The 14,664-nt window shown below is 41.6% G+C and overlaps 2 protein-coding genes across 6 annotated transcripts in view; one reads left to right on the top strand and one right to left on the bottom strand.

Moving 5' to 3' along the window:
• The window catches only part of LETM1 (leucine zipper and EF-hand containing transmembrane protein 1), a 30,948-nt gene extending 22,940 nt beyond the window's left edge, over positions 1 to 8,008 (bottom strand). For both annotated transcript variants that reach the window (XM_054201914.1, XM_054201915.1), the window contains exons 1-3: positions 7,871 to 8,008; positions 3,323 to 3,380; positions 88 to 544 (exon numbers count right to left, since the gene is read on the bottom strand). In XM_054201914.1, the coding sequence (XP_054057889.1) occupies positions 88 to 544; positions 3,323 to 3,380; positions 7,871 to 7,949 (594 nt within the window). In that variant the 5' untranslated portion in view covers positions 7,950 to 8,008. The remainder of the gene's footprint in view (positions 1 to 87; positions 545 to 3,322; positions 3,381 to 7,870) is intronic.
• Positions 7,997 to 14,664, top strand: part of NSD2 (nuclear receptor binding SET domain protein 2) — a 100,929-nt gene continuing 94,261 nt past the window's right edge. Inside the window, exons 1-2 of one of the 4 annotated variants that reach the window (XM_054201908.1) lie at positions 8,072 to 8,132; positions 12,192 to 12,368. The gene's annotated coding sequence lies outside the window, so the exon portion shown is untranslated. Of the gene's footprint in view, positions 8,133 to 8,369; positions 12,369 to 14,664 lie in introns of those variants that run through there. The other 3 variants (XM_054201907.1, XM_054201910.1, XM_054201909.1) reach the window with 3 other exon arrangements.

Here is a 14,664-nt window from a genome sequence, read left to right as displayed (position 1 = left end):
AGAAGACAACAGAAAGAACCAACTCAGTTCAAATAAAACAGAGCAATTGCTGAGGATATTCAAATAGAATTGCTATTTACTCAGTACCTGTCTCCGTTCTCGACGAGACAAAGTGTTTCCATGAAGTATTCGCCAGAGCATCCTTGCAGCTATTTTTGTGTCAATCCACAGTAACCGGAAACCATGGTAATAGTGCTTCAGTTCGTCCACAATCCTCTGTCCAAGAGATTTTTTCACAACTTCCACTTCTGTTGGACTGTATACAGGACCTCCTTCTTCCAACTTCTTGTTTTTGTCCTTTAAGGACTTCAGTGACTTTTCAACTATGGAGTCATCTCGAAGGGGACGTGAAGAATGCCACCACCTAACTGGAAGATACTGGGGACCTAAAACACCCATCGTTGCTAGTGGCGTCCATGAGCCAAAAGAACTTGTAAGAGTAAAGTGTATTTGTTCAGATCCTCTAGTCCAACAACAGTAGCGATCTTTTTTGGAGTATGCGTAAACAGGAGGGACACTAGTGCAATATTTAAAGTGTACAGTCCTTCAAAAGAAAAAAGCATTCAAGAATTACCAAGAGATCATAAGCTATTTATACATAATATATTTCTATAGTTTCATAAATTTATGTATTTATAAAATGCATCATTTGAAAAATATCATTTGAAAAAACACTCAACTGTGATTCTCAAGATCAGGATGTCTATACCTGAAAAGAACGCTTGGCCTTACTTCATGACAAAAAAATAACCTGCATGGAATGTTCCATTAAACAACTTTGAAAAGGTAGCTTATTTCACTCCAATTAGATAAAGAGTAGCAACCAGAAGTCCTTTCCATTTAGAAAGCTACATTTGAAAATAAACCCGTAAATCCATAAGTAACATAAAGCTCCTTCTATTACTTCTCCCGTTTGAACAAATTACTCGAGAAAAAAATACAAGTTGGAGACTTGGGATAGGTGCTGAGTTAGAGGAAAAGAATTATTATCAGAGAAATATGATTTGTTTAGAGTTCCGCTTTTGCTGTCTCCATGCATCTAGTTTTCCTTTTTCATCAAAAACTTCATGCACAAGCTTCCATCATGGTACTAAGCTGGGGCACACAGAACCAATGCTCTTCTACATTATTCCGAATTTTGTTCTTTTTGTTTAATTAAATGTAAACTGAAGTTAGAAGGAAAGCATTGCTCGAACACCCCAAACACTCATCATACACACAGAAGAACTAATGACTATACGCAAGTAGGATCGTACACACTTTTATAAAAGGACATGACAAACTTAAAACAGCAGCTAAAATATTTTATATAAATGAGTCCCATTAGGTGTCCCTCAAATTGAAACACCAGCATTAAGTTGTCTACAGGATGGAAAGGACTGCGGTGTTTCTTCACTGAGCCCTTGTACTACCAAAACAAGACCAGAATATGTATTTGCCTTCAGTCAGTGGACAGAAAATAGGTGCAAGTGGCTCAACAGCTATGAGTAACAATTCAAGGATGAGTAACAATTCAAGGAGAAAAAAAAAAGTTTATTGAACACTTAGAAGTATTAGCCTCACTCATTCAATTTTCAGCCAGAAGCACTTTATATACTTATCACATGCATTCAAGGAACTTTATGTTACTTCGGTGGTTTTATCCATTTAATGTTATTCAAATGGAGCTTTGTACAAATAAAAGACTAAATTATTACTTTTTAAACAAGTATTTTTATTTTTTAGCTTAAACTAAAATTTCAAGCAACTAACAATTCAATGGTCAGGCAACTGCTGAAACATACACAGCTACACAAAATATTTTCTTGAATAGCTGGAAAATGACACACTTGCACAGACATTAACAAATGAGAATTACAGCTCCTTTAAGAAAATAAAATACACATTCAAAACCAGATTAAAACACTTGCATAAATCAATCCATCATGACTCTAAGTCATTTCCCAAAAGCAGAGTTCCAGGCCTGCAGACCAAGTTCCATCTACATATATCTACATTCTTCTGCAGGCAGAGAGGAAGGGACCTCTGCCAGCAGAACTGGTTCTGAATCTGCAAGAAAAAAAATTTTCACAAGAAATGTGCCTGTTTGAACACACCTTCACTAGCAGTATGCCAGACATAAAACTTCCATCCCAAGCTGTCCTCAGTACTTGTATCGTTAGAGTCCCTTGCTTTTGGATCTGGGTCATGTGGGGTGTGGACACTAGTTTGTTTTATTTTCAGCAGCAACATTACATTAACAGCAGCTTTTGGTAAAAAAAAAAAAAACAAAACAAAACAAAAAAAAAAAACAAAAAAAAAATCCCAAACAAACAAAACCACCAACAAACTTCTCAAAAGAATAACAAGAATTTCTGTCCCAATATTCTGCTGCTCATATAACATACTTAAATCCCTAAATTTCCATTTTTCTAAGAGAGGCCCCATATAATAATCTACTAAAAAGCAAACAGAGATTTGAAACTGCTTTATGTATTAAAAATCCTGTCATAACCAATGATACAGTAAATGATATAGAACTGACATGACCAAAAAAGAAAAGAATGACTGTATGTTTCGTATCAGAGGGTTAAGTCTAGAGGCACATCCTTATGTTAAGATGGAAACTTAGGAAACTGAAGAATAGTCACTGTTTCCTGAGTAGTTAGACTGTAAATAAACTAGAGAATACGTATTTTAACATTCCAAGGAAAGGCATTAGGAAATTCATATCCACAATTATGCCTTGTGAGGCAAGTCAGGAACAGAGATTGGATTCTGACAACATCCAACTCCTGAGGTTCCATAAGAACACACAGCGGCTGAATTTTTTTTTTTTTTCAGAATATGACAGCATCTCCTAGGAGAGCCTCACACCAGGCTGTAACATACAGTAAACTACTCTGGTTTAATAAAGATGCAACTCAAATTATCTACATTCCTAACTGTCAACTACGTGTTTCAAACTAGCTTTGACTGAATGTTTATTCTATGGAACTCCACAGAGCAAGTATGCAAGAAGCCCATGATAAACCTTGATGTCACCTGGAATCACTCAAGAACAAGATTAATATTCTATTGCTTTCACATTGTAAGTGAAACAAAAAGGAAGTGGGTAAAAAAAAAAAAAAAGAAAAAAAAAGACCTCACTTTCCTTCTCCCACACACAACCAAGCAGGTGAAGAGATTAATACTCAGACTTCCTTTAATCTGCCAGCAACACAAGTTGAAGCTAATATTTTCACACTTTGTCTAGAAGATTTAAACCTACATTCTATGATAGGATACTAACTGATGGGTTTGTACAGTTTTGAGTTTAGAAAAAAAGAACATAGTTACTTACATTTTGTTTGCCAGCCTCAGGGATGTACAGCTAAGACATGCCCGATCTCCCAAGTTACCTAGGAAAAATACCAACAATTAGCATTAATTCTGAAATTCAGGAAGACATTTATCTATATAGTGAATTGTACACAAATAAACGATGTAAAAGACCAACCTTTACTTAGGAATGGCTACTACTGAAAGCAGAAAAAAGATGCTGCTTAACAGCAACCTCCTTATAGTGCACTGTTTGTAAGCACGTTCACACTTTGTAAGATTGTGCATCACAAACAGCCAAGACTGAATTTTTTTTTGCTTTCACAATAAGCATGTGAAGTATTGAAACCCAAATACCTCATCCTATTCCAACACAAGTCAATGCATATGCCTTGTTCTTCTCGTTTCTCTCAATCTGTAATCCCAATTTATAGGATAAAAAAAGAGAAAGCAGTGGGAAGCAATTCTGTAACGCACCTGACATCTCCTTAAGTGTTCAAGCAAACTGTCCGTGCAAGCAGTTGAACTCTGTGAATGTGTGACGTACTGCTTGCACTTGTTCAGTTGCCTGAAAACAGGTTCCCAAGTCCCTCAGACAAGCAACTCTATTGCAGAAAAATTTCACTGAAACCAAATGTAATTTTTGAATGGCTCCGTAACAACACAGCATTAGATGATCCAAATGGAGCACTTGCCAAATGCCTAAGATTAAATTTTTTGTTTGTTTAAGCAGGACAACAAATAAAATGTGAGTAGGAACCTAAACACCCCTGACTAGAGAGGTGGAACCACAACACCATTTCAATACATTGCTGTCCATTTTGATTAGCACCTGCTAAAAATAGCTCTACCCCCTAGATCTCTCTGCAAAGGATACAAATTGTCTTGAAGGGCAAGCGACTGATCCAAAGAATATGAGAAGTTAGCTTTCCAGCAAGCACTGTGTTCCTCAAAATGAATTCTATTTGAAGCACAACTCGGAATCAGTCCTAATAATAACTAATGAAGTCCACAAGGACGACTAACACCTATATACAGGCATCCTCTAGCCAGGTACAGAGACAAGCAGCATCCACTCTGGAAATAAACCGAGGAGACCATCAAATGATAAATTATCTAAGTCAGTTCACATGCTTCAATAAAGGGCCATCACTGAAACCCTTCCAACCATCCAACACCATGGAAGCACCATCAGCTACATAAAATGCTACCTAGTGGCTCTATGTAATCTACAATCACTGAAAATCATCCTCAAGCCACTAGAAAAGAATCAATCTCCCCAAAGCAATTTAAAAGATAAATAAAAAAAATCTCGTATCGATACCTAGCTGCAATAACTCAGCAGCTAGCCAATACCAAGTGCAAAAAGACTCCTGGACAGAATAAAAGAAGATCACACGAGCAAGACTCCAAATGCCTTGACCCTTTTTTGGCCAATCTTTTCAGAATTCACTGTAACCAAAGCAAAAATGGAAGGCTGGATGGAGTACGCATACTGTGGTTTGTTTCTCCTATCTGGAACATACTATTTCTGGTCAATCCTAAGAGAAAGCAGGATAGGAAGGTCATTTTAGAGGTTAGTAGTCAACCTTTCCACTGGCAAAGCTAAGATACAGCCTATGACAGAACCTGAAGTAGGGAACTGTATCTGAGAAAACACAACACCCAATGTTGATCATCAAAAGCCTTCCCCAAACAAAATATCATAATTACTAAAGGAAGAGAGGTACCTCCAAAATCAGGTGGGGTAATCAGAAGGTATGGAAAGGGGGAGGAGGGAAAAAAAAAAGATCAAAGAAAAATCTCAATAATCAAGGAATGTCTCATGCTAAGTGGGCTTTGATGTCATTACAGTAAAAGCTATAGCATATATCAAGTCAATGGAAAAGGACTTACCCATCTCAAGTTATATCAAACTCTAACAGGTATTCACTGCAAGTAGAGACAGGGGAAAAACTGTCTCTTTCTGGCTCAAAAAGTCAAGCCCTGAGAATCTGTGAAGGCGTTCTGATACTCTCCAATATTTACAGAAATATCAGTAACTGAATTTTTTGACCCAAGAGGCTAGCCATCTCAGAAGGATGTCCCTGACTTTAAGGAACAGCTGAGCAAAGCAGACAAGTAGTCAGTCTTGAGGGATACGCTGCAGCACAGTAATCTGTTTCTCTCACCCACGTGCCAGGAAGCACACAAAGCCTGTGTGCCAAAAATGAGAGACCTACTAGTAGAGGACGTTACCTGCTATGGACAGGTCCTCCTAAAAAGAGAGATCTTCTGGAGATCGAAACTGGCTTGGAGTTTCTTAGATAAAAATCCATAACAGCAAGACACTTTCACTTTGCTTATAATTTTTTTTTTTTATTTTTTTCTAACCAGACTCATTAATGCAAAGGAAGGGGCCAAAGAACAACATTCCAAGGTTAGCATAAGAAAATATGCTGGCTGAAACACTTCTTGTCATACAGGCATTCGAAGTGTGAACAGGCACACAGAAACGTCGCTTCACCAAAAGATTCTGCAGAATAACTGTTAATTTCAACTTTGCCAGTTCTGACAACAAGAGGTCTTTATGTTTTGCAGTGTCTGTTCTAACCACATACCTAAGAGCAAGCCAGCCCTGAAATAAAATACAAACTTTCTTCATAAAGGAGCAAAGTCCATACTCCTTGCTTCTAGGATAGTACAGACATCCAGAAGTGTCTGAACAAGGTGAATGTAGCTTACCATACTCAACACTGTTTATTTAAGAAACCCGCATTAGGATTACTTGGTTTGAAAGCAAGAGAGGCATTAGTGCCAGAAAAGCTGTATGTTAACATATTCCTCATGAAAAAGAAATCATGAGAAACTTTATTTTTAAATTTAATGAAACATCAAAACTAAAATTTTCAATGTAAAATAGCTGTGTACTATGTTTAGAGAAAAAAAAAAGAAAAGGCTAACACGAAATAAGTCACTACAGAAGTATAAGACTGCAATACTTAGCAGCCCGATCTTTACGGGAAGAACATTTAGGACTCTTAGAAGCACTTAGCTTTAACTTAATCTTAGACTACTTACACGTAAAGCAAAGAAGATAAGCTAAGTAAAGCAAAACACTATACAAAAAAATTACGCCATACAATAATGTGTTAATAATAGATTAACACTCCAAATTAAAGCATTGATTGTATCATAAGCATAGTGTGTCACAGCACACAAATTATTTGGTTCTATCACAGTATTTCAGCAAATGAGAATGTTTATGTGGAGTAAGACTTGTAACACGCAAAACTGTAGCGATCATTAGCATTTCTTCTTATGCTATGCCACAAGAAGAATCAAAGCTCCCAATTAATTTGAAGGTACATGGATGTTTCTTCCCTGTTTTAAATAAACTGGATGGCTAAGATACCCCAGGTTTTTGTTCAAGTCACTGTACAAGCTCAACCTAAACAAATGTCTTTACAACAGTAGCTAAAAAAACATCAACTACAAGAAGTTACCACACTTGAGTGATTACTGGTAACCAAGAAGACACCTTGTTTACCAAAACGAACGAGGGTCCCTAGGGTTGATCAGGTTTGGCAGAATCTGAATGTGCAGATACTCTCTGTTCTCACCGACAGCACCACAGTGACAAGTCAGGGCTCAGCGTCAGTGACAAACCACGGCCTGTTAAGCTTTCACTCATTCCTTGCTAAACCCCTGCATTCTAACTCGTGGACATAAAAAGCAACCAACAGGCCTCACGCACGTCACAAGTTATCAGCTGTTTCATGTCATTAAACTTCACCGCCCAAAGATCTTTAAATTATCTTGATTATTAATGAAAACAGTATCACCCACTGTGTTTCCTTTTTATTTTCCCAAGCTTTCACAGCCACTGGGAAAAAGGCAAATTCACATTTCCCTCCTAACATAAATTAAAAAAATAATCTCTTGTCCTTTCTTAAAGGGTATTGAGGAACGTACAACTAAAGACAACAGGACTTCACAGCCAAGCTATGCTGAGAACAAGGCAGGCAGGACCGAGATGTGGTAACTCAATAAAACTGAGACTGCCGTAACTTAATTAAAACACACCTTTTTTTTTTTTTTTTTTTTTCCCTGCCTCAGCCTGCTGGCCTTTAAGAGACGCACGTGTCCTGAGGGGAAAGCATCCTCTCAGCCCACCCTGTCAGGGAAGCAAGTGCGAGGAGACGCGCTGCCCACCCCCGGCCACAGCAGCCCGGCAACGAGAGCCCCGACAACCGCTCCCCGCCAGGAGGGGCAGCGGGGAGGCGGCCCGTTCTCCCCGGCCCCGGCTTTGCCGGCTCGTAGGAGGGAACGGCGGGGACTCAGCCGGCGCCCCGCTGCCGCCCTTCCCTCCCGCAACGACCTCTCCGCCCACACCGGGAGCCCCCAGACGCGTCGTCGTCGCCGCCTCCCTCCGCCCGCCCTCCCTTCCCCCTCCTCTCCAGGCCTCCAGCGCCGCCGGCACCACAGGCCGGGCGGCGGCGCGACCGCACCGCACCGCAAAGCTGGGCCGGGCCGGGCCGCGGCTGCGCTTCCTTCCCCGCCGCCGGAGCCGGCCCGCGGGGATCCTCACCCAGGCGGGGCTGGCGGCGCAGCGCTCGGGGCAGGCGGCAGGCCCGCCGGCCGCAGGTCTGTAGCAGCATGGACGCCATTTTGGCGCTAGCGCGCGGCTGGGCGGCGAGCTAGCGGCGGCGGGCTACCGGCCTGCTCGTGCCCCGCCGGACGGGACCCGCGCGGCGATCCCCGCTACGCCCAGCAGCGCCCAGCCGCGTTTGCATAGCCCCGCCCTCGCAGCGTCGGGCACGCCGGGAAGCGTAGTCCTCGGGGGGCGCACGGTAAGCCGCTTGCCGGCGCGGGGCGCGCAGCATGCCGGGACTTGTAGTCCTCGGTGGCGTTACTCGAGCGCAGTGGTGGCGCGGCGCGGTGCATGCTGGGAGATGTAGTCCTACCTCAGGCACCCCGAGCCTCCCCGGCAGCCGGGAGCAGCGGGTGGGCGGGCTCTCAGGGGCGGGGGCTGACGAAGGCCGCGACGGGGTTATCTACGCGGGTGCACGGTGGAAACGGTGGGCGGCGGGGCGGCGACTCGCAGGCAGCTAATGCCCCCGCCGGGAAGGTCAGGCGGGCCGCGGGCGTTGAGGTGAGGGCGCTGGCGCCTCACCCAGCCCTCCGGCGCGGCGCAGCGTGCGTATCACCGCAGCCCGAAGGGCAGCGCACCCATACCAGGCCGTGTGTGCAATGGCATTCCCTCGCGTTTTGGGGCCAAAATCTGTCATTTATGCTGGTGTTAAGTACCGCTTGGCAGCAGTTGTTTCACTGCACACACGTGTATTGCTGTCTTGGGATGTGACAGGAAAAATACCTTTCTTGTGGAGCCAGGATACTCTTGATAATAGTACAGAAATTTGTCAATTGACAGATGTGCTTCACTAGTGCTGGTTAATAATTTGGCCACGGGTAGCATGTTATTCTTTAAATACCAATCTCTCCAGCCCAGCATTTTGGATCTTTTATCGAGTATTTCAGTACTCAGTTAATACAGTATGAAATAACACCACTAATGTTGCTTAGTTTTTAATTGTACGGACAGATGCAGAGACTAATCAGAATCAAACCGCAGAAATTATCATTTAATCTGAGAATAGTGAAATTTTAAAAACTACTTGTATCAGTTTTGGGTGTTAACTCCTTCCTTATTGAAAAAAAAAAAAAAAAGCGGGGGGGTGGGAAGCTGCTGGAACTGTTTTTCAACAAGATGGCTGACACCCCTTGTCAACAAGATGGCTGCCTCAAGGACAGGGCTCAAAAGTGACAAGGGTACCGTGGCTTCAGACCTCTATTTCACAGGTTATTTATTATACCAGGCATTTGTACTTCCAGCTAATCCCCAAAGAAAATAGGTGCCATTTAATTTTATATGTAAAGGGTAGCAGAAGCTTCAGGTTTGACCCAAAACATGACTGAAACAGCGTCTCGTTCAGCAGGAAAAAGCAAATGTGTCTGCCATCACCCTTTCATGCTTGAGACTTGGTGAATGCAGGAAATTAATCAGTAACATTTTAAAGTTCTTTTGTGTATTTAAAGAAAATCCTCAGGGTTTCTCCTAAGTATAAAAATATTGTATTAAACTACTTATATTTTTTATTAAAAAAGAACATGTGAAGATGGAATATTCAACTGACCAAATCTTAAAAAAAAATCTACATGCTTTTCTCCCATCTTTTGACTGTGTTGCCTACAGAAACACTGGTGGTGTTTAAATTTAGTGACTATTAAAAATTAATTGGTGTTATTTATGTACTTCTTAGAGCTGCTTTTAAAGTGCTAGGCTCCAAATGGACTGCGAGGTTTTTAGCCAGCTGTGTTTGCTTTATGAGTATTTAAATATGTAGTACATTTAAATGGTTAAAATTGTTTAAAAATGTGCAACTTAACAGTAGTACTTTATGTTAATATGGCAATCTTAAAAAAAAAAACCAACAACAAAAAAACCATCTTCCCAATCTACACATTTCTCTCACTAGACTGCGTTTGTAGCCTTCTCTTGTTATTCTTTTTTCTTTCTGGTTGGCTGATAACAAAACCAAATGAAATGGGGCAACTAATGGCAGTTCCTCTAACAAAGCTGCTTAATTATGTAGAAACATTATATGAAGCCTATACAAGAAGAAGAATATGCTCTGAAGTCATTAAACTATTGACAAGAGATTTCAGACAGCAAACAGATGATTACAGAGGTCTCAATACATTTATGCAGACATGTAACCAGACTTTCAATAGTTTCATTAAATTCATTAGTATTCAGGGTAGCAGACAATGTACACACATAAGCCTTTTCAGAGCTGAATCCGTTATGTTTTTGTACAGTCTTTTGTTCCAGATTTGTTTATACCTGGGAGTTACATGGTTTTCTACCATATATGAAAAGGAATGATAATACACTCTGTGAAAATTTCGTAAATGGATACGGTTTCAAAATACTAATTGATTTTGTACATTTACCAAGCATTGTGAAATAACACTTCAGAAAAGACAAAGTAGTAATAATTTTCAAGTAGTTGTACAAATTGCTCTCGCATGAAAAGGCCTAGTGTTTATAGGTGATACATGGCCCTTTGTTTTAAAGAAAAACATCTTTCACTCTATCCAAACCAACAGCCTGTGAGTTCACAAAGAAAACACTCATCCCCAAAATAAAACACCATACACATAGCTACTAGGGGTTTATTTTTAAAAAACTTAAGCTGCTACAGCCATTTTAGACCTGGTTCTTAGAGCAACCATGTTTGGAAAAGTTGTCAGCCATCTCGTTGAAAATGATGTGTTTCCGAGCAGGAACTGGGTGAGACTAGAAGGAAGAAATACAAACCCTTTTTTCTAGATGGATTTAATACGGATCTGAGAACGATTAAAATAAATGTAATATTGAAACAAGATTATTGTTTAGTATTAAACATCAAAAATTTTTTCCCCTGCAAGTTGAATAGAAGCAAAAGCAAGGTAATCTAAACAATTACAAAACAAACTCCAAATAACAGGAAATTGCGATGCCTGTCACAGGCTGTGGGAATATTGAAACATGTATTTTACTGATAGATGAGCACAGCCCGGTGACCTGAAAAACGCAAGCATGTTTTACTTGTCTAAAAGAGGTATGTGCATAGGACCTATAAAAGCATAGGATATGCCTACGTCTGTGCATTACTTGCATAGATCTAAAAAAGGACATGAAAGTTACTTGCAAGGACATGAAAAGACAAGAACCTATAATTCCATTGAGGAAGTCTAGAGATCTGGAAATTGGGGGGCAAATGTCAATATGAACAGGGAGCAAAACTGTAAGGTAACTAGCTATACGTGCAGTATTCTCTTTCAGAAAATCTCTACTTCACAGTGCAACAGATTTCCCATAGTAAATAGTTATATGAAATTCTTATCTGCTATTGTCCCTTCCCTCTTCACCACCTCAGGAGCTCAGGGGGGTGGTAGGCAGATCCGTATGGGGAACAGGATTCCTTTGTGGCCTGCCAAAAATACCTGCACAGTTGGAGGGGGCACCCCTCCGTGCTCACCACGGTTGTCACCACTTCCCTGAGGACATGCCACAGGAAGCACTTCCTAGATCCTGTTGATTTTTTTGGTGGATGGATAATGGGACACCACCCCCCCCCACCCCCCCCCCAACTTCAGACACGTGGTCCGTTGCCCTACAGCTTGGGAAGGGGGCTGTGTAGCGATACCAGAGCTGTGACGCTCCTGCCAGAACCACTGTGTTCGTTATGCAGGCAGGGCCTCAGTTCCCCCGTACACTCAGACGACAAGCCGAGCTGGCGGAAGGGACAGCAAGGGACTGGGGAGATGAGATTCAGCAGGCGGAGGGGAAGGAGGTGCGATGCTTGATACTTGGGAGCAGGTGGGAGCATAATTAGCACTTGATGAGATGGGAGACAGGTTTGTCACTCCTCTGCTGCAACATCATGTTTGTGTACACGGTCTGATAAACCATGTAGTGGTACAGTTCATATACAGTATTTAAAAGTAGGATTACGCTTTTAGTCTGTAGAACCTGTTTCCATGGCAATCTCCAGGTTGTCTCCTTGAATAGATTTAACAATATGGGATTACCCTCATCTTTATTCACCACTGTTCAGCGTAAATCTGAAGAGGGAAAAAAAAAAAAAGACATTACTGTGTAGTAAGTTGCATTAGGTTTCCACTCAAAGGGGGAAAACCAACAGATTGTTAGTAGTTCTTTAAAAAATACTCCCAATCATCATCACGGGTTTCTGGGAGAGGCTCCCGGGATATGGAAGCCTGTCACTCTGTAAATGTTAGAGCCCAAAGGTAAAAATTCAAGTGGTCGCTGGATTACAGGCTTGCTCTATATGTTCGTCCAGGTCACAAGTTCACCCCAGTCTGTAACGTGCCAAAACCAAGTGGCAGTGGCTACACATGAGCAGCAGCGTGGGAACAACCTGCCTTGGGTGCCTTTTTCCCACAATGAAGTGAAAAGCCACTCGGGAGATTTCCATGACAGTAATAACGTGCTGTAAACAGTCATTCCACATCGAAGGGTAATTACCTGCTCAAATTCTAGTCAAAAAGCCGTATTTTAAAAGATTGCGTAGGCTTCACCCAAATTAGCAATACAAAATAACGTATTAGAGTGGTCATTAATTAAATCTGACATGCAGGCAGACAAGGAGAACACAGCTGGGAGAGTGCAAACAGATAATTTTGCAAATCTTTTCAGACTGAGGAAAAAGCAGCATTTGCCGTTGATAGTGGAAGTCATACAGATTCTAGTCTTAACCAGCAGATGGAGCTTATGTGAAACAAACCAGCGGAAAAGATGCATAATCATGGCACAAAGCAGTGTTTTGGGGCGCTGCTGGCTGGCTACAGGACTGGAGGAGGACATGGGGAAAGAGCTAGAAGGTTCTGGCCAAGGAGGATCAAGCAGAGGAGGGAGGGCAGGCAGTGTTCAGGCTACACACTAGCAAAAAGGGGAAAAACATAGCTATAATGAGTAAATTGATTTAGACCTTGAGAAATACAAAGGAAAAAAAAAAAGGACAAAAGGAGTGTCTAGTGTTAAAAATGCACCTGCTAGTTCCAGCTGATATGAGAAGGTCTGAGATTTTGCTACAAAATACCAGTGCTGTATTTAAGATAACCTCCAAATCTGCCAAATTGATTTTACGAATGACAGGATTTAAAAATATGTATTTAGAGTTATTCTTTGCCTCCAGGTTTTTTCAAGTCTGTAAGGTTTGCAAATTCCCGTCTGCAATTAGAAACACAAAGCTGACAGTCTTTTGCCATCATCTGCCTCTCAGAGTTAGGTCTTTAAGAAAACACCAAATGTTGTGTTACTGTCAATAAAAGCCCCAAATCTGCCACCTCTGCTTTTATAAACCCATCAAGAAGGAAGACAAGAAAAGCACGCGATCAGGGAAGCCCTCCCCCACCGCATCCCGGATTTTGTAGACCTGATCCTGCACTCCTGTATCTCCAAATTCCTGGTGAAGTCCACCAGTGTTACAGGAGTGCTGGAAAAACAGCAGGTCCCTGCAAACCAGATATCTTTCAGTTTGCATCCATTAAAGAAACAGCAGAAGGTCAGCATACCAATATAGGAGAATTTTTACCTTTTTATTCTAAAAAGGAGAAAAATGGGCTCCTTCCAAGGGCCATTTTAGTGGCAATAACACAACTTTCTTTAGCAGTTTGGCAAGGCTGAGGCTGCTTGTGATAAGCACTGGTTTAGAGGGGAGAGGGTTACAGCCAGCACGTGCACACAGCTGTATGACTTGGTAGCAGGCAAAATGCTACGTAGTCCCATTGTCCCCCAGGCGTATTCGGGCTTTGTCTGCCTCCAAGGAGAGAAGCAGAACTAAGCATTTCTGTTAAAAGAACAAATAAGAAAGATATTGAAGATGGACAGGTCGATTTGCTGAAGCCTGATGCTTAAAATTCCTGTGCAGAATTTAGTCCTCTTGGGCCTCAGCTGTTGTTACCTTTTTCTTGCTGTTTTTGCTGATGATCTTATCAGTCCAGGCCCATACTTCTCACTATCAGCCTGAATGACCCTACCAGAATATGTCTTTCCAACCTTTGAATCGCTCTCTCTTGTTTACCTTTCAGCTTTAAACTTTCTACCTTACATAATCCAGACCAAGCCTGTAACGCAGATCTCACACTTTTTTATCCTGTTCTCCTTGACCCGACTAACACTCCCATCTTCCCTGCTGCCGTACAATGACCTCCCCATTCCAGCATGCAAACCCACAGCCCCTCCTTTATTCAAGTCAAAGAGCTGCTTTTCTCAAGAGGCCTCCCCACAGAGATAATGAAAAGCAGATTAAGAGATTTAAAAAAAGGAGTTGGTTCCTTTGGAATGGTCAGTGCGCTTTCCCTTTCTACAACCACCCTCTATACTGTAAATTTTCTAAATCAGTGTTTGTCTGGATGTCTGTGCCTTGACCTCAGCAGGACCTAAGCTGTTGGGCCTCAATGCTACACATGCATATGCATGCTGTGTCCCTTCGCTATCAGTGACACTCACAGACACAGACTGGTAAAGGAATAAACACAGTTATGCACTGGTGCTTGCCAGATAATATCATAAAAGTGTTGGAAAGGGCTAAAAATTAACATTTTTATCTTTGTTCTTGTGATACAGAAAGAAATGGCAACCTCAAAGGCAAGTGAAGCAGGTTTCCAAACTTGGTTTGTACTGATTTGTAGGTATATGAGAATCTTGAGGAGAAGTACCTGGCAAAACATGATGAGAAACTATAGAAAAATAACAGAGCCATCAGCACAAGTACATCCTAGTGCTGCTTTGCCAGTATCCTGTCTTTTTCT

The sequence above is a fragment of the Rissa tridactyla genome, chromosome 5 (assembly GCF_028500815.1).
Source record: "Rissa tridactyla isolate bRisTri1 chromosome 5, bRisTri1.patW.cur.20221130, whole genome shotgun sequence".
Classification (NCBI taxonomy): Eukaryota; Metazoa; Chordata; class Aves; order Charadriiformes; family Laridae; genus Rissa; species Rissa tridactyla.
This window is presented reverse-complemented; position numbering and strand designations above follow the sequence as displayed.